Source organism: Schizosaccharomyces cryophilus (assembly GCF_000004155.1).
Source record: "Schizosaccharomyces cryophilus OY26 unplaced genomic scaffold supercont4.4, whole genome shotgun sequence".
NCBI lineage: Eukaryota > Fungi > Ascomycota > Schizosaccharomycetes > Schizosaccharomycetales > Schizosaccharomycetaceae > Schizosaccharomyces > Schizosaccharomyces cryophilus.
Window position 1 is genome coordinate 783,004 of NW_013185627.1, and position 17,394 is coordinate 800,397.

At 39.0% G+C, this 17,394-nt stretch overlaps 9 protein-coding genes and 1 non-coding gene across 10 annotated transcripts in view; 5 read left to right on the forward strand and 5 right to left on the reverse strand.

The window, feature by feature from the left end:
• SPOG_05026 (60s ribosomal protein k5) overlaps positions 1 to 508 on the forward strand; it is a gene marked incomplete at both ends in the record, with an annotated part of 1,295 nt that extends 787 nt beyond the window's left edge. The window contains one exon of the mRNA XM_013168682.1: positions 20 to 508. Coding sequence (XP_013024136.1) covers positions 20 to 508 — 489 coding nt within the window. The remainder of the gene's footprint in view (positions 1 to 19) is intronic.
• A 63-nt stretch (positions 509 to 571) lies between these two features.
• On the reverse strand, positions 572 to 2,134 carry SPOG_02559 (aldose reductase YakC). The gene is made up of 2 exons (XM_013168501.1): positions 2,077 to 2,134; positions 572 to 1,911 (listed from the first exon to the last, which is right to left on the reverse strand). The coding sequence occupies exon 2, from the start codon at positions 1,854 to 1,856 to the stop codon at positions 840 to 842; it is 1,017 nt and encodes a 338-aa protein (XP_013023955.1). The 5' UTR covers positions 1,857 to 1,911; positions 2,077 to 2,134; the 3' UTR covers positions 572 to 839.
• Positions 2,135 to 2,692: 558 nt separating this feature from the next.
• SPOG_02560 (transcription factor) lies at positions 2,693 to 6,439 on the forward strand. Its single transcript, XM_013168502.1, has 3 exons — positions 2,693 to 2,779; positions 2,827 to 2,909; positions 3,072 to 6,439. Exons 1-3 carry the CDS (start codon positions 2,696 to 2,698, stop codon positions 5,254 to 5,256), a joined length of 2,352 nt encoding a protein of 783 aa, XP_013023956.1. The 5' UTR covers positions 2,693 to 2,695; the 3' UTR covers positions 5,257 to 6,439.
• On the reverse strand, positions 5,712 to 7,166 carry SPOG_02561 (hydantoin racemase family protein). Its single transcript, XM_013168503.1, has one exon. It carries the CDS (start codon positions 6,549 to 6,551, stop codon positions 5,838 to 5,840), a length of 714 nt encoding a protein of 237 aa, XP_013023957.1. The 5' UTR covers positions 6,552 to 7,166; the 3' UTR covers positions 5,712 to 5,837.
• Positions 7,167 to 7,345: 179 nt separating this feature from the next.
• On the forward strand, positions 7,346 to 8,422 carry SPOG_02562 (allantoicase; the record flags this gene model as incomplete). Its single annotated transcript, XM_013168504.1, has 2 exons — positions 7,346 to 8,360; positions 8,400 to 8,422. 2 exons carry the CDS (start codon positions 7,346 to 7,348, stop codon positions 8,420 to 8,422), a joined length of 1,038 nt encoding a protein of 345 aa, XP_013023958.1.
• A 397-nt stretch (positions 8,423 to 8,819) lies between these two features.
• On the forward strand, positions 8,820 to 8,934 carry SPOG_16280. The gene has a single exon (XR_001203100.1). It is a non-coding gene; the product is annotated as a 5S ribosomal RNA (ribosomal RNA).
• A 364-nt stretch (positions 8,935 to 9,298) lies between these two features.
• SPOG_05756 (uncharacterized protein) lies at positions 9,299 to 10,178 on the reverse strand (the record flags this gene model as incomplete). The annotated part of the gene is made up of 2 exons (XM_013168689.1): positions 9,299 to 9,673; positions 9,737 to 10,178. 2 exons carry the CDS (start codon positions 10,176 to 10,178, stop codon positions 9,357 to 9,359), a joined length of 759 nt encoding a protein of 252 aa, XP_013024143.1. The 3' UTR covers positions 9,299 to 9,356.
• A 1,587-nt stretch (positions 10,179 to 11,765) lies between these two features.
• Positions 11,766 to 13,280, reverse strand: SPOG_02563 (iron permease Fip1). Its single transcript, XM_013168505.1, has one exon. It carries the CDS (start codon positions 13,085 to 13,087, stop codon positions 11,954 to 11,956), a length of 1,134 nt encoding a protein of 377 aa, XP_013023959.1. The 5' UTR covers positions 13,088 to 13,280; the 3' UTR covers positions 11,766 to 11,953.
• Positions 13,281 to 13,414: 134 nt separating this feature from the next.
• On the forward strand, positions 13,415 to 15,925 carry SPOG_02564 (iron transport multicopper oxidase Fio1). The gene has a single exon (XM_013168506.1). It carries the CDS (start codon positions 13,769 to 13,771, stop codon positions 15,626 to 15,628), a length of 1,860 nt encoding a protein of 619 aa, XP_013023960.1. The 5' UTR covers positions 13,415 to 13,768; the 3' UTR covers positions 15,629 to 15,925.
• On the reverse strand, positions 15,910 to 17,313 carry SPOG_02565 (ThiJ domain-containing protein). Its single transcript, XM_013168507.1, has one exon. It carries the CDS (start codon positions 17,175 to 17,177, stop codon positions 16,425 to 16,427), a length of 753 nt encoding a protein of 250 aa, XP_013023961.1. The 5' UTR covers positions 17,178 to 17,313; the 3' UTR covers positions 15,910 to 16,424.
• Between the last annotated feature and the right edge of the window lie 81 nt (positions 17,314 to 17,394).

Below are 17,394 nucleotides of genomic sequence, written 5' to 3' on the forward strand. Positions count from 1 at the left end.
ATTCATCTACTGTGGTAAGAACGCTGCTTTAACCGTTGGTAACGTTTTGCCCGTCGGTGAGATGCCTGAAGGTACCATTGCCTCCAACGTCGAAGAAAAGTCTGGTGACCGTGGTGCTTTGGGTCGTTCCTCTGGTAACTATGTCATCATTGTTGGCCACGACGTTGACACTGGCAAGACCCGTGTCAAGTTGCCCTCTGGTTCTAAGAAGGTTGTCCCTTCTGCCGCTCGTGGTGTCGTCGGTATCATTGCCGGTGGTGGTCGTGTCGACAAGCCCTTGCTTAAGGCCGGTCGTGCTTATCACAAGTACAAGGTCAAGCGCAACTGCTGGCCCAAGACTCGTGGTGTTGCTATGAACCCCGTCGATCACCCTCATGGTGGTGGTAACCATCAACACGTTGGTCACTCTACCACTGTTCCCCGTGGATCCGTTCCTGGTCAAAAGGCTGGTCTTATTGCTGCCCGCAGAACTGGTCTCTTGCGTGGTGCTGCCGCTGTCGAAAATTAGGTTTCTCAATGAAAAGTTTTGTTCCGGCTATAGAAGAAAGTTTGTGTGTGATAAATGTAGTTATTGTTCGTAAATGATGAAGTGAGGTATAATTGGTTATAGTAGTACAGTAAGGTTTCAAATGTTGTAGACCAGATGAAGATTGCAAACAGTGTTATTAAAAATTGTGTTGAAAAAAGAAACAATAGCTATCAAAATATGAGAAAGCATAGATGGAATACAGCATCTGTGATTGCTTTTTTGAACATGAGGAAAGAATCGATCTGTTATGAAAGTTCGTTAAATCTTGAAGGAGTAGTAGGAGTAGTAGTATACAAGGTTCCTTTATTCTTCATTGAGACAAAGGTGGTGTATCCATAAACATCTTAGCACCTGGGCCAGGAGGATATCTTTGACCGACGACTTCAGCACTGTCGGAAGCTTCACGGATTTCTTTGATAGTCTCCGAAGAGAGTTGGATGTCCTTGGCAGCATAGTTTTCTTCCAAGTACTTGATACGCTTTGTGCCGGGAATAGGGAGGAAATCGTCGCCTTGAGCCAAAATCCAAGCCAAGCTGAGCTGGCCCGAAGTGACATTGCTTTTAGCAGCAATAGATTCCAATTTCTTTACAAGTTCAAGGTTTTTATAAAAGTTTTCTTTCTGGTAGCGAGGAGCAATTTTGCGAAAGTCGCCCTCGGGAAAGTCATCGGGAGATTTGTAAGCACCGGTAAGGAAACCACGACCAAGAGGAGCGTAGCAAACGATTGTGATGTTGTTTTCACGGCAAGCTTGCTTAACACCAATTTCAGGACGCTCGATTTCTAATGAGAAAGGAGAGTACTCAATTTGAACGGCACTAACGGGGTAAACTTTGCAGGCACGGCGAATGGTTTCGGCACTACATTCAGAAAGACCAATGTAGCGGATCTTGCCGGCTTCAACAAAACCCTTAAGAGTCTCCATAATAATTTCGACAGGGGTTTCACCACTGAAGCGGTGAACATAGTACAAGTCGATGGAATCGACATTCAATCGTTTCAAAGACATATCAAGCGCCTTGTGAATGTATTCCGGGGTATTATTCAAGATACCGCCTTCTTCCGTCTTTTGGTAGCCAAACTTGGTGGCAAGGAAGATTTCCTTTCTGCGACCGGTTTGCTTGAACCAACGGCCAAGGCAGTCTTCGTTCGCACCAAAGCCGTACATGTCGGAGCTATCCCAAAAGGTACAGCCCATGTCGGCGGCACGGGTTAAGACAGCTTGATTCGCTTCTTCAGAGGAAGGACCATACATCGCATGCAAACCCATGCATCCAAAACCAATAGGAGAGACTACGGTGTCTCCAATCTTGCGAGATGCGACGACCATATTAATAGCTTTTATAAACCAACAACAAACAACAATAAAAAATACCACACAAACACTAAATGAGTTAGTATCTCGATAAACGCATACATGGGTGGAAAACAAAAGGAAATAAATTCGAATAATTATTAGACGTTCTTTTCATTTCTTTTTACATTTGTTTTTCCTTTTTCATTTTCTTTCGACAAATTCCTTTTCCTCATAATTCCTTGCTTTTTCTTACCTTGTATGAATGAACGAACGTACTGTTTGGCAAACGATTAATACAAACTGTAACAAGATTCCGTTGGTATAAAAAGAAAGAAACACGACCCTGTATATCGGTACTTCTATCTCATCCACGATACCGGAATCTGAAATAAAGATAATGACGTTCTATCAACTCGTTGTTCCTAAAATTTACCTAAGAACATAGGAAAAGAAAGAAAAGAAAAGAAAAGAAAAGAAAAGAAAAAGATAAAGAAAAAACAAATGTAACTGTTTTCACTTTCGTTGGGTTCACACTGAATTCCTTGCAACTTTTGTACAATCAAGTTGTTTGTTTACGATTCGTTTCAAGATCTTATCTGATCATAGGTAGCACGTTACTCATATGCGGGACAATCTGATAAGCAGAAAAGTAAACAAAGGACATTGAGAAAAAGAACAAAAACAACAAGTTGGACTTGATTTCTTTTTTTCTTCCTTTTCTTTTCTCTGTCGTTTCTTTTGATTTCTCTGTAGTTTGTATTTACTTTTCTTTAGTTTACGCGTCTCCCCTTAGCAAGAACCAGTAGATAGGCATAGAGATGCTTCCAGGTTATCTCCATACAACATGGATCCCGTTTAACCAAAGCACCTAAATGAGCACTCCTGGAAAAAGGCCAGGTACGAGAAGGAATCGAAAAATCACTTCATGTAGAGAATGCCATCGTCTGAAATTAAAGGTACTTTTACTTTGGAATAACTGGAAAATGGATGACTAACGTTCTAGTGTGATCGTGTTTGGCCTTGTTCCAATTGTCGAAAACGAGGAATTGCCCATTTATGCCCAGATGGAATTGTCATTTCTTTGAGGTAGGTCCTTTTTTTTTATGGTCGGTGGACGGAGGCGAGTTCTGAGCTCGTGAACCAAACCGGCTTGGTAGAATCTGTTTTCGGTTTCCGTTAAATCTTTCTTCCGTAGTTCCTCCACTGAATTTTTTTACATTGCTAACAACTCCCTTTTTTGGGATATAGTGATAAATTGATCAAGCTATTGTTAGTTAGAATTTCCAAGCTACACAAAGCTGTCAAGTCCTACGATGAAAAACATGATTCCCTGTTCGTAGCTGAAAAGGATCAAGAAGTAATTCAGTCTTTATTTGATAAATACTTGGATCCGGCTGAGCAGCCTCCACCATCATCATCGTCATCTGCGCAGACTCAATCATCAGCATCCCAGAACCAGTCCATGGTGACAGAAAACAATGACACCATTCTAGAATCTTCACCGTCTGAGGAAAAAAAGCTTGCAGACGTTTCGCAAATGCTTGGCCGTCTCAAAGTAAGTTCTCACGGCCATTTCAATTATTATGGTGCCTCTTCCAGTCGATCTTGCATCCCTCAAGCGGACCCAAATTTGGAAGAAGACGAATTTTTTACCCTTCAAAGGTCTTTGTTATACCCTTCTTCCTCTTCTTCTTCCCTTCTCCATTGGAGCCATCGCGTTCCCGACGTATTAAATCCAACCAATTTATGCGACATGCTCCCAGTCCCCCAATTTGCTGTCCGTCTTTTAGACCTCTATTTTGACAATGTAGGATGGAGCTGCCATGTCATACATCGCCCTTCCTTTGAAAAGGCTCGTCTCATTCTATACGCTCAGGATCCCTCTCGGTCTCCGCCCCAACCTCGTTTCCTTGCCCTTACCTATATGATTTTTTGTCTCGGTACGCTTTTTGCTTCTCCGGCGCTGGTTCGAAACAAAAAATCGCTAGCGCATGAGTTTTACCTTCGTGCTCAACTCTGCTTTGATATCTCGTACTCTTCCTTCGTCCCTTCTGTCGATGCTGTCGTTGTTCTCATCCTCATGTGCCAGTACTCATACTTCTGTGATTGTCTTGAACGTACAAACTTTTCCTGGAACTGTATTGGAACGGCCGCACGTATTGCTGTTGCCATGGGAATGCACCGTGACGGAGAGGTATTTGAACTTTCCGCGTTCCAATTGCATATGCGTCGAATGATTTGGGCAGAGCTCTTGTTCTTGGACCGAATGCTTTCGATGAGTTTAGGAAGACCATATGCGATTAGTAACGATCAAACCAACGTTTTGCCTCCTTCCAATATTGCAGATGCTAGCATCAAACCTGATAGTCCAGTCATCCCAGAACCGTCTCCTTTACGAACCGAAGCTAGTTTTACTATTGTCAAAGCTAAAGTATCTAAGTTTTTGGCGAATGTCTTAAATCGGGCCTTCAAATTCACTCCTCCTAGTTACTCGGAAGTACAGACTTTAACTAAAGAATTACTGGATTTGGAAAATGAGCTACCAGAATATTTTCAAGTTACCGAAGATACAAAGAACGCTTCTCCAATCGTTATCATGGAACAGTATTCTATCAAATTTATCATCCTTCAGTCCCTACTGTACTTGCATCGCCCTTGGTTTGTACGTGCCATTACGCGTACCGAAGAAAGGAATCAGTACGCCAAGTCTTTGTCTCTTTGCACTTCTGTCTCCCATGATCTCATCCAAATCCTTTATTCATTGATGTGCTTAGTTCCCATCGAGCCTCTTCGTTGGTGGGTATTTCGATTTCATTCTTTGAACGCAGGCATTATCCAAGGAGCTTATGCTTTAAGCTTTCCAAGAACAAAATATGCAATGACAGCCTATAATGATTTACGTTATATGTGTAAGATATTTGAGCACCTCAGAGACGGGTCCTCTTTTTCCAATAAAGATTTTTCGTTCTTAACTAGCTTGAAAGCGAAGGTATCTGAACGTTTTCAATTGACTAGTCAGGGAATTGACGATGAATATCTTGTAGAAGAAATTCCCTTTCTTCAGTTTAATGTTCCGTCGTCTAGATCAAACAGTCGATCTCCGGACGACGCTACCGAAAAAGCTGAACAGGCAAGGCAATTGAATGGACTTGGGATTTCACTGGACCAAACTACGATGACTCAATCCGAATATTTACCATACTACGAACAAGAAAACCCCCTTTTGTTTGATTCTCTGTCTTGGCATGCTCCAAAGAATGAATCTGAGCTATACGGTCCCCCAGAAACCGGATTTTTGGATGCTAGCAACTGGATGACTGCAGAGGATGAAAAGCCTCTCATTCCCAGCCTTGCTATGAGTTTGGAGCAGTTTTTCTGGGAAACGGATACGAAAGCAAACATGGAAAACCTCTTTTATCAACATGTTAGTTGAAGAATAATCTTACTTTTTCTATCCCTTGCTTTCTGATGTCTATGAACAAGATTACCAAGAGAAGTTAGTGTATTATCGACGCCTTTTACATTTTTTGTTTTTTTTTTATTTTGGTTATGATTCAACGTTTTTTCTTTTCTCTGTTTTTATTTCTTTTTTTTATGGATTTCTGTGTTACTTTAATTTAAAGTCGTTGGATTTTACCAATTATATCAAGCCCCGGCGCTTTTGTTATTTAAGTGATTGTATTTTTTACAAAACAAAAAAGTCTTTTATGTATATTCAGAATATAATTATTCTCTAAAAGTTCATGGTTTGAGCCTTTCTCATTCATCTGACAAAAATTTCCAAAACTGATATTGTTTGTTTGGAGTCCTTTTTTGTATTTAATTCGTTATTCAAAATTTTGCTTTGAGATAGTTAGTGAAATATTTCTTAATTTTCAGTTTTAGTTAACATTTAGGAAAAATCTATTTTGTATAATACAATATGCTAAAGCGTTTTAGTTGGTAAGTATCTATGAAATGCTGCAAAAATAAAACTCTACCAACTTAAAGCATTACGTTTGCTGGAATTGTTAACTAGAACTGAATGGCTTGATATGCACCGGCTTTAGAAGTAAATAAATTCATTTGAACAAGACAAGTCAACATGCCAACACCAGCCTTTGCTCCTTCAACGACGGGAATATCAGGGCCCACTGCTTGTTGAACAACATCTAACATATGAGCCATTCCAGCACATCCGAGACAGATAACGTCTGCACCCATTTCTTGGGTTGCTTTGCGAGAACTCTGCTGTACAAGAGCATCTACTTCAGTATGCGGCTTCGATTCAAGTTCCAAGGGAGTCAAACCCGTGGACACAACTCCACCGAAAACGCTGTCAGAAATACCCATGGCCCGAACACCGGCCGTTAATAATGGTCCATAACGGTTTGTTGTTGTAACAATCGCTACTTTACGACCCACCGACAAAGCCATGAAAATCGAGGCTTGCATAATGCCAAGACAAGGTTTTCTATAAGCTTCACGCAAGGCAGAAACCAGAGGGTGATCCGAATAGCAAGCGATTAGGAAGGCATCGCATTGAGGAGGATGACACTTGAGATATTTCATAACAACCGATGTCGAGATAATTCCATCGTACATGGATTCAATAGCAGCGGGTCCTTCTGGAGGACAAGTAAGGAAATGCAATTCGACATTCGGCGGTGTACAAGAAGCTAAGACCTTTTTTACATTGTTGGTCATTTCACCCGTAGAATTGGGATTTATAATAAGAATGCGTACCATGTGGAATTTAGCGAAAAAGAAGGGCGGTAATAGAAAAGCTGAACCTGTATAGAAAACTTAAGTAAATTGGCTGGCTTTGTGAAACCCCAAAAGAGCTTAAGCTTTTCTAGTTGAAAACAAACCAAAAAACCAATCTAAAATTCAAAGTGAGATGATTCTAGAGAAGGAACGAGAAATCAAACAAACGTCAAATTCTTTAAAAATGACTCAAGATTAAGAATGAACTTCGATTACTTCGTCCTTATTTATAACTGTTTCCTTCTTTTCTCTTTTCCTTGGGATAAAACTTCGAAACACAGGTGATTAGGACGGTATGCGAAACTTTTTCAGGTTAAATGTGTCATTACTGAAGAAAACAAAATGAATATCTCCGTTATAGAATCTCCCGAAATGTCGGTTACCTTTTAATCTAAACTGAAGAGACATATATAGAGAATGCTGCCCAGACAGTATTTTGGAAACAATCTTTCTACCAAATCATTACAAGTTTTTTTTTTCAGTTGAAAAACACCTTTTAATTATTGAAATAAGAGCCCACCGTTTGTGCCAACTGAAATTTTGTCTAATCGTACTAAGAGGTATTTGTTTGTTTTATATAAATCTCCAGATACAAAGGGTTAAGATACTGCGTCTATAAGATTCCAAAACATTATCAAGCGTTTATAAAGGGATTTTCTTTTTCTTCTCAGTTTTTAAATTTTCTTTTGACTTTTATTTTTGCTTGGTGTTAGTCTTTGAGCGATTCTTATAATTGTAATTGTCTAGTAAGATCTCCTATAGTGAACATTTACAAGATGTCTACTGTAGCTGTTGAACAAATCGCACCCAAGATCGGCGATGCATTTTTCTCTCAAAACTGCGTGGATTTGATTTCTCGTGATTTAGGTGGTCAAATTATTGCCCGAAGTGATGACTTTTTCGCATCAGCAGAAAATCTAATTACGCCTACTGCTCCGATTCGCAGGGAAGGTGTCTTTGTAGACACTGGCGCTTGGTATGATGGATGGGAAACTAGAAGACATAACTCTGAACCCTCCGACTGGGTGATTGCCAAGGTAGGTGCTTCCAGTGGTCGTATTGCTGGGATTGAAATCGATACAGCCTACTTTATTGGTAACCATGCGCCGGCTGTGAGTGTTGAAGCTACATTTTCTCCCAATAAAGTTCCCGATACTAATGCATTTTGGACCCCGATTCTTCCCAAAGTATCGTGCGGACCTTCTCAGCGACATCTTTTCCGGCTGAAAACGCCTTCGGATCAAAGCTATACACATGTACGTTTACAAATGTATCCCGACGGGGGAATCGCTCGTTTCCGTGTGTACGGGAATGTTGCTCCTGTGTTCCCTGCCGACTTGGACGTTCGTCTGGATCTGGCTCATATGTACCTGGGAGGTCTAGTGGTTCAGTGCAGTGACCAACACTTTGGACGAAAAGATAATCTTATCTTGCCTGGCCGGGGCGTTAACATGGGCGATGGCTGGGAAACAGCTAGGAGCCGAGAGCCTGGTCATGTTGATTGGGTTATCGTGAAACTTGGTACTAAAGGCTATATTGATGATGTCCTTGTCGATACCAATCATTTCAAGGGCAATTATCCCAAGGAAGTCATCTTGGAGGCAACTGACTCTCCTGACCATGTCCCTGGTCCCCATTGTATTTGGGAGACCATCTTAACAGCTCAAAAACTCGGTCCTCATATGGAACATACCTTCTTTGATCTTGATAACGTTTCTACTCCTAAGACGCATGTCCGTATGATCATTGTTCCTGATGGTGGTGTAAAGCGTCTGCGCATTTGTGGCCGACGTGCTTCCTTTTAAGACAAGTGTTTTTTTTTTTATGAAGACGTGAAAACACCGCAAAAATGAAATTTTTATGATCAAGCATGGTCAACATGTGAATTTGCACTTCGTAATGAATGATGTTGCTCTCGGCTCCTCTATGAATGACAAAGAATGAAACAGCAGCATCGAAAGGATCTTTTGTCTATTCATACCTTTCTTGCATTCCTTCCCAGGAAGCCCTAGTATTCTAGAAACGTTTCCCTATGCTGTAGGATTATTTATATATGTTTATTTATTTCTTCATAGTATTGGAAGCATACGTTGCCTTTCTTTACGGCCTTCTTTGGACCGATATATTAGTCTTTACATATCAATGAAAACAATGATTCAGAAGCAGAGATGCATTTCTTTCTTCGTAATTTATGAATTTGAGTTTTAACTTAAGGATAATATTCCTTCATACTTTAAAGGACTTTCGTCTACGGCCACACCTAGGCGAAAACACCAGTTCCCGTCCGATCACTGCAGTTAAGCGTCTGAGGGCCTCGTTAGTACTATGGTTGGAGACAACATGGGAATCCGGGGTGCTGTAGGCTTTTCTTTTTTTGCTTTTCTTTTTTAATACGTCTACTACTGTTGCTTGCAACCGTTTTCTCGATAGAATTTTTGCAAGCTGTTCCTTTACAAGTGACAAAAGACTAATTACAAGTTCAATGAAAAGAAATGGAACGATCGTATTCAATTGCAATTAAGAATAAGAATAATAGTAATAATAATCATTAAGAACCTAGTATGATGCCAATGATCTCAGATTACGGTTCCTTTCAATGAGCGGATTGTATGCATGCCTTTCTATTGTCCACTTTTCTCCGTCATTTCCATTTATATTAATACAAATCAAAAGCATAGAAATAAACCTTCATCGGAATAAACCGCTTGTAATGTTCTCTTTTTCATTTACTGACTTTCAATCGGAAGAGTTAAGACTCGTGAGAAAAGAAAGGCAAATAAGTAGGCATTAACTTTGAGTGGTAGGATTGCTCTGAAGCTCGATTTCTTCATTCGTGTTTGTCGGCGGAGGAGCTAATGCATCATCTCTCTGTTGATATCTGGGAAGCGTAGGCGAACCGGTGTTTTCAGCTGAGCGCTCAAATCCCATTCCAAGGCCAAAAACAAGAACGTTATAAATTCCCCAAAAGATAGCACCAACGAACCATGCGAGACCTTCGAAGCCAACACTAACGAACCATGCAAGACCGTTACCAAGACCAACCACGATAAAGATTATAACTTTAGCGGCAATCCGTATTGTCAATATGAAAGGCCAAATAAGTGCTAGGCTTTATTAGTAACACACATTCTAATAACGTTTGCTATTAACAACAATGCTCCACTTACCATAGAAAAGAGCAAAGAATATTGCCCATATCACAAGCCAAATGCCTAAAGGTCCAAGAAGGGCCAAACTGTATCCATTTTCCATATATACTTGTTTCAGAAAAGAAAATAGTTCGAAACGATAGGAGATTGCTAATGTACAAAGGAATGATAAAGCCAATATCAAACAGAAAAACATCGATTTACTTTTAACGACTACATTTTCAGGGAAATAATGATCTGTCTTCTTCCTAAAGTCGGTAAAGAAATCATTGAAGCTATCAAATTCAGTAATTATCGTTTTTTTGCTTTGTTTGGCTTTGACAGAAGTTGAATTGGAAGTTTTGTTTATGTCTTTTGGTGTATACAAAGGAAGTCCCTTCTCAAGGTCAACATTGTAAACATTAGCATGGTTGTACGCAGGAGGGTCGCTTGAATCGAATTTCAGCTCCTTTTCCGACATCTAAAACAAATAAAGAGAAATTTCAACGAATAATTAGCAAAAGAGCGTCAAATACCAAGCTGTCGATCCGTATTCGATGCAAAAATTTCGCAAACGCAAAACTCATCAGAAGTAGCAGCCAAAACTAAAGAAGCTCTACCTGGTCATTCCAAAAGCACAAAATGGAAGTCAAAATCAGCCCAATTGGCAGGAATTGAAGAAATAAAAAGTTAACTCCAGCAAGAAATTTCGCATCACTTACGCAACATTTTTGCTCAGGATAGTGATGGGTTCAGTTACGCTATCTCTTATAGCGATTATTGTTAATAAATCGTTAAAGATACGTTTGAGTCACAAGGAACAAATAACAAGTTTCGCTAGTTTCGCGTTTGTTTACATAGCAGATCTCACTTTTCTGTGAACTGTTAACAATTTTTTACTTGAAAATGACTAACTTACTTTCATACCGTTAAAGTTACTCACTTTCCATGGATTTTTTCGTATTCATACAGCAACAGCAAACGAACAAAACACGAAACTGCAGACACATTAACTAACTGCTTTTTATTAGACTATTGGATAACAGCCTGCAACAAAAAAGCAGCTTTCACGGATTCCTTAGGAACAAAATAACCTATAAATTATTTTTATGAATCTTCTTTTTGTTGCTCAAATTAAATTTTAACTTCTGTTTAGATTCTTGTAATTGAATTAGTATTTCCCATATTTCAGTTGAATCGCTTTACAAGAAAATAATTTTGAATTCGATTGAGACAAAGAATTGTATGCATAGTTTCTTATACTGTGTTTCCATACCAAATATTGGTGTTTATTTTTATTTATTTAATGTCCGTACTGGACAGGATTGTCGTTCAATAAACTACTCGAGTAAACCATGTTGACAATTAGTGTCTTTTCTAATATCCCGAGGTTTGTTTCTACCGTATAATTTATCATACAAAACCTATCAACACAGTTTTTTTCCTTACATCCTTTCAAGTGTTTACGATTTCGTTATTACATGACGGCTGCAGGGACAACGTTGTATTGAATTAGTAAGATCAGATACTTAAAAATCGAAAATAATGATAACGAGGCACATTGATCTCGAAATTCTATTTAAGAGATATAAAAAGTAAAATAAAATAACATTTGAACTGAAAGGGATTAAATTTTTCGCAACAGTCACTACGAATATGTCGTCACCGAAAAATAAATATTGTTTATGGTTTAATAAACAACTCTGATCAGATAAAATTGGGTTGTAAAAGTGGAAAAGAATAGTTGGTAGGATTGAAACTACAATCGAAGGATATAATAAAAAAAAAAAGAAATATGCAGCCATTTTCTTTTCATCATTTTTGTTCCTCAGTGATGTATGTAATTATGTATGTCTGCGAAAGAAAAACGATCTGATAAGAGTCCTTTGTTGTTCTTTTTCCATAGATCCTTGATTGTTTTGATTAGATAGTATAGATACATTGTGAGACTGTAAAATTATCAGATCCAATAAAGCAAATAAAAGTCAATCATGAAAATTTGCGAAAGGAAACGATAACAACGGAGGTGATATAATTTATGATATTTTTAAGACTCCTCTATGCTCTTGTTTTATAGTGATGCGTTACCAAAAAAAACCAGATTTCATTAAGGATTAAACATATTGTGGTGAAACAACTAGATATTAGTATGCAAGTATATAAAATAAGATATAAGGCAACAATTTAATATGTTAAAAGAAAAGGGGGAAACAAAAGGAAAGAAGGAATCGCATAAAGAGGGAAAAATTACATGAACTAAGCAGTTTGACGGACTTCTGCAATAGTATCCGGTTGCTTGATTTCTTCTTCCACTTTATTGGTAGTTTTCAATTCTTGGATTTCAAGGGAAGATTTTTTAGATTGTTCGCTAGAGGTAGAACCAGTTGCCTCTAGATCCTTGCCGCCTTTAATACCAGCAGCAGCGGCTTTCTGAGCGAAGCGACGCTCTCTCCACCACATTAACACCATGCAGGCGGCGACGAACAACCAATAAAAAATATAGCTAAGAATGGTACCATAAGTACCAGTGTTCATCCAACCCAAAATGGCGTTGAAGATCATGTATCCACCATTTGAGTTCATTTCGGGATTTCCGTAGTTAACGTGCCAAATGGCTTGTTGAAAGGGATAGGAACCAGGTCCATCACCCAATTCAGCGGAGTCACCTCCGGTCAGGCGACTATAGTGATCAAGCTCAAAATAGTAGACGCTCTTAGCCATGAGACCAGCAGAAATTAGATAGAGTATACAGGTAGAGGCAATCAGAAACCATTGCAAGTTCATTACATTTCCACCTCTATAAATGAAATAACCAATCAGGCAGCCAGTGATGAGACCACAAACAACAGGGAGAGGAAAGGCAGTGGCCGGTGTTTCTAAACCGACACCACCAACGAAAACGACAACTTCAAGGCCTTCACGAAGCACTGTAAAGAAGGGCAGCAAAAACATGGCGTACTTTTTACCCCAACTACTAATACCACGAGCCTTTCGATTCGCGATACTACGCATAAGCTTTTTTCTCCATTTACCTTGAAGATGCGAAACACGAAGCATTGCAAATCCCATAACGGTAATCAAAATGACTGCAACAAGTGAAAAGACACCCTCCCATATTTCTTCGGAATTACCCCAAAGGTCTTTACCTAGTGCATAAAAGGCACCAATAAATCCACCACCGATAGCCAAGCAAATAAATAGTGCGACAAATGATCCAACCCACACTTGTATCATAAATTTACGTTTTAGTTTTGGATCTGATACTTTGCCCTCGTTGCTCGTCAGCGTTTGTGTGATAAATGACATGAGCACTGACACAATGATAGATGCTTCTAGTGTTTCACGCAGCACGATAAAGTAAATCGGGACAGAAAACACGTTGTTTCCCATATTTCTTCGATTTCTTTTTTGAGTTTACTTTGAAAAGTTCGTTCCTAAATTGATTGTTTACACACGTTGGACGAAAAAAGTTCACTCCACCTCGTTTATACTACTTTATCAGAATAACGGAGCTTAATAGTTCTTCCTTAAATCTGATATGGGTCTCAACAATGGAGGCTTTTCACCCCATTTTAAACTGTTTTAGGTTGATGATTTGGGTTTCAATGCTGGTTCCATCTGGCATGATCTGATAACTAAAGCACGTTACCATGGATATTCCGATTGGCTATGTGTGTGTCCAAGTTTGCATTTCTTGATCATCAAAGGAGGAGGAGTGCAAATTTAGACACCACACACAAAGTGGACAAAATAATCAGATGAGAAAATCTGCGTATAAAATAAAGTCCTTAGGGCAGCGATGCCCACCCTCTATATCAGATCAAGCCGGCTTAGGTAGAAAACCCAAAAGACCTTACCTTGTTGAACCCAAACTTTGTTCTTTTTCTTTTTCTTTTATTTTTTGTTATTCAGGAGCATTAGCTTAAGCTCTTTGGTTTCCTGTTCCTTAACATTTATTGTTTATATATTCGTTCTTTTCTTCTTCTAGTTTATTTTTGGTTTATCAAACTCATTTTAAAGTTATACTGATATCCTTTCTTTGGAGACTGTTTGTTTGTATTTAATCGCATAATGACCTTTGCTAATCCTTTTCCTACCAAAAAAGGCCTTTTGTCTTTGGTGTTGATCTTCAGTGCACTATGGAAAAGTGCTCTAGCCAAAACCCGCTTGTTTGAATGGAATGTCACGGATATTGATAATTTGGACGTTGACCAATCCGGCCATCCTCGTTGGGTTATGGGCGTCAATAATAAATGGCCCATTGACCCACTTGTCGTCGATTACGGCGATCAAGTCATCATCAAGATGAACAATCAACTTCGTGACAACCGTACTTGTAGCTTGCACTCCCATGGTATGTTTCAGCGCCATAATGGCTATATGGATGGTGTCCCACAAATGACACAGTGCTCTATTCCTGCTGGCTCTACCTACTACTACAACTTTACAGCTAGTCAAACTGGTACTTACTGGGTTCACTCTCACGATATGAGCCAATATCCCGATGGTCTTCGCACTTCATTTGTTATCAATAATCCCAATGAACCATACGACTACGACGAGGATTATATCATCAGCTTAACAGACTGGTACTACGAACCCTTTTACAAACTTGTTCCCGAAAAATTTACAACTTGGCACAACCCAACTGGTGCCGAACCTGTGCCCGACACTGGTCTCATAAATGATGCTGTCAACTCTACCTTCAAAATGGAACCAGGAAAAACTTATCGATTCCGTTTTGTCAATTTAGGCGCCTTCAATAATTACGACGTTATGCTTGAGGATCACAACATGACCGTCATCGAAGTCGATGGTGTATACACCAAGCCTCAGGAAGTATCCTCCATTCACATAACCACTGCCCAGCGTTACAGCGTTCTTGTGACCGCCAAAAATTCGACTGATCGTAATTATGCTATGACGGCCTATATGGACGAATCTCTCTTTGACCAAATCCCTGATAACTATAATCCTAACGTGACCGCTTGGCTTTCATATAACTCGGAGACCACTTACAATTACGCCGACTCAGTCAATGAGATTGACAGCTATGATGATGCAAAGTTGGAGCCTTTATATGATGTTAACTGGGGTGAGGCCAATCATAATGTCTCTCTCTGGTTTGACTTCTTTACTCTTGGCGATGGAGCAAGCTATGCTGAAATTAATGAAAAATCATTCAAATATCCAAAAGTTCCAGGTCTTATGATTGCCAATTCAACTGACTATGACGACTACAACATGAAGCCCGTCACATACGGTCCCTATACCAATGCCTTTATTTTCGAATATAACGAAACTGTTGATGTTGTTATCGACAATCATGATACCGGAAAGCATCCCTTCCATTTGCACGGCCACGTTTTCCAAGTTCTGGAACGAGGTGAAGAGGAAGCTGGTGAATACAATGATCAAACCGAACACAATGTATATGAAAACCCCGTACGTCGTGATACCATCGAAATTCTTCCCACTAGTTTTGTTCGTCTTCGCTTCCTTGCCGACAATCCGGGTGCTTGGCTTTTGCATTGTCATATTGAATGGCATATGGAAAGTGGTTTAGTTGCTACATTTATCGAGGCTCCTGATCGAGTTCCCGAAATCACTGCTCCCGAATTCGTCCGTCGCCAGTGTGTGATGCAGAACATTGATGTTTCTGGTAACGGTGCAGGAAACGCATTCAATATATCCGACCTGACCGGTGCTCCTGCTCCTCCTGGTGAAATGCCTGCTGGTTGGACATCAAAAGCTATTGCTACTGTGGCCATGTGTGTTTTAGCAGCCTGTATTGGTATGGGTAGTATTGTCTTTTACGGCATTCAAATCCATCCGTTGCCGACTGAGGAACTTGACGATGAAGAAGATTTAAAATTAGCTGCTGAAGAAAATGCAGCAAATCTTATGAAATCTTCTGATCCTGTAAAATAGGTTTTAGGTCCTTTTATTTTGATTTTTTTTGTTGGTGAATTTCCCTAATAGTAATTACTGGGTTTTTCTATTTCATTGTCTCTAGGTACTAATCTTCTCAATTAATCGTCAGTTTAGTTAACAATTATAACTCAAAAATTTGCATTGTTCATGGAAATTATTTTTCTTGACTTTTTATATAATTTATACAAGTGGATAATTTCACTGAAGAGACTAAACAGCGCAAAGTAATAGTCATTTTATAAGATATCATTTCCTATATTTTTAAGAACCAGATTCGTCTTGTTTATTAGTTCAGCGAAAACCAGTACTTACCTGAATATCATCATGTTTTTTTGTTAGCTACTTTTGTAAATAACTTATAGTAATCAAACCAAAATCCACGATGCTAAGGATTGATTAAGGAAAGACAATTAATGAGAACCAAGACTATTATTATGACAAAATTTTTTAAGAAATTCACAAATGTTTACTACGTACACTCTGTCGCGTAAAGTTCTCTCTTCCTTGTTGGCACGACGGTTTATTTATTCACTGTATCATTTAATATGCAACATATATTATGGAGAATAAAGCCAAGTCCAGCAAGTTCTTTTCTTGCATGATATCGTTTGGAAAGTAACACACGATTTTACAAAGCTTGACCTTTGTAGTTATTGAGTTGGATCATAATTCGTGATTGATGAGAGCAAGAGGCCGTAATGGGAGTTTACGGTATATTAAGTAAATGGAAATTCATATACCCTTGGAATTCGGACTAAGATATTTAGGAATTTCAGTATGATCTTTAAGTTACCTAGAATGCTTGTTTTTTCAAAGTTTTCAAAACTTGTTTAGCAACCGCTTCAGCACTATTTGTATTCGATCCGGTAATAATATTTCCATCCTCGATAACAAAGCCACCTGTATGATACACCGGCGAACTTTTAAAGATAGCACCGCTTTCCTTGGCTATATCCTCAGTAGAAGGAAAATGTAATTTCTTCATAACATCATGCACCCCGCTTTGAATTGAATCTCTCCAAGTACAACCGGTTATCCTTCGATTCCAACACAAGGTATGACCATCGTCTCTTGTAGTGCAGGCTAATAAAAGAACACCTTCAGCAACTGTAGCAATAACCTTGTCTTTGTTAAACATAGCTTTCATAAACCCTTGACCATCTTTACAATGAGAATAATTAAAGTAGCATCCATATCCCCCAGAGACGATAACTGCATCGTAGTCATTGGGATTGAGACGACTCAAGCGAGATATTGTCTTCAATTTGATCATCAAAATGCTCTCCGGATCGTTCAGAACATCTAGCGCTTCCTTTGTGGCATAGGGTTCCCGTACTGATTTACAATCAAACCCATAGTCTCCAGTATCAGAAGCAAATTCAACATCGAACCCATTATTTTCAAGGATATGAAAGAGTTCAAAGATCTCTGGATAACAGGCTCCTGTATTATCACCATCATCATAAAATGGGCCATAATAACTTGTCATTAATATTAAAGCTTTCCCTAAAAGCGAAGGCTTTTCCTGGTGTACAGTTCGATTCATCTTTGATTCCTTAATCTTTTCTCCTTTTATTCTTAGAATTAAATATTGCTATTCTATTCCTTGCTTTTGCAATGAATTAACCAACACCAAGGAATGAAACCAAAAAGACAAAATTAATTTAGTAACAAACCTCATAACTCTTTAACATATTTAAATCGTGCATTACGAAAACTTATATTTAAAGCATCATAGTGATCATAATGACATTGAACAGATC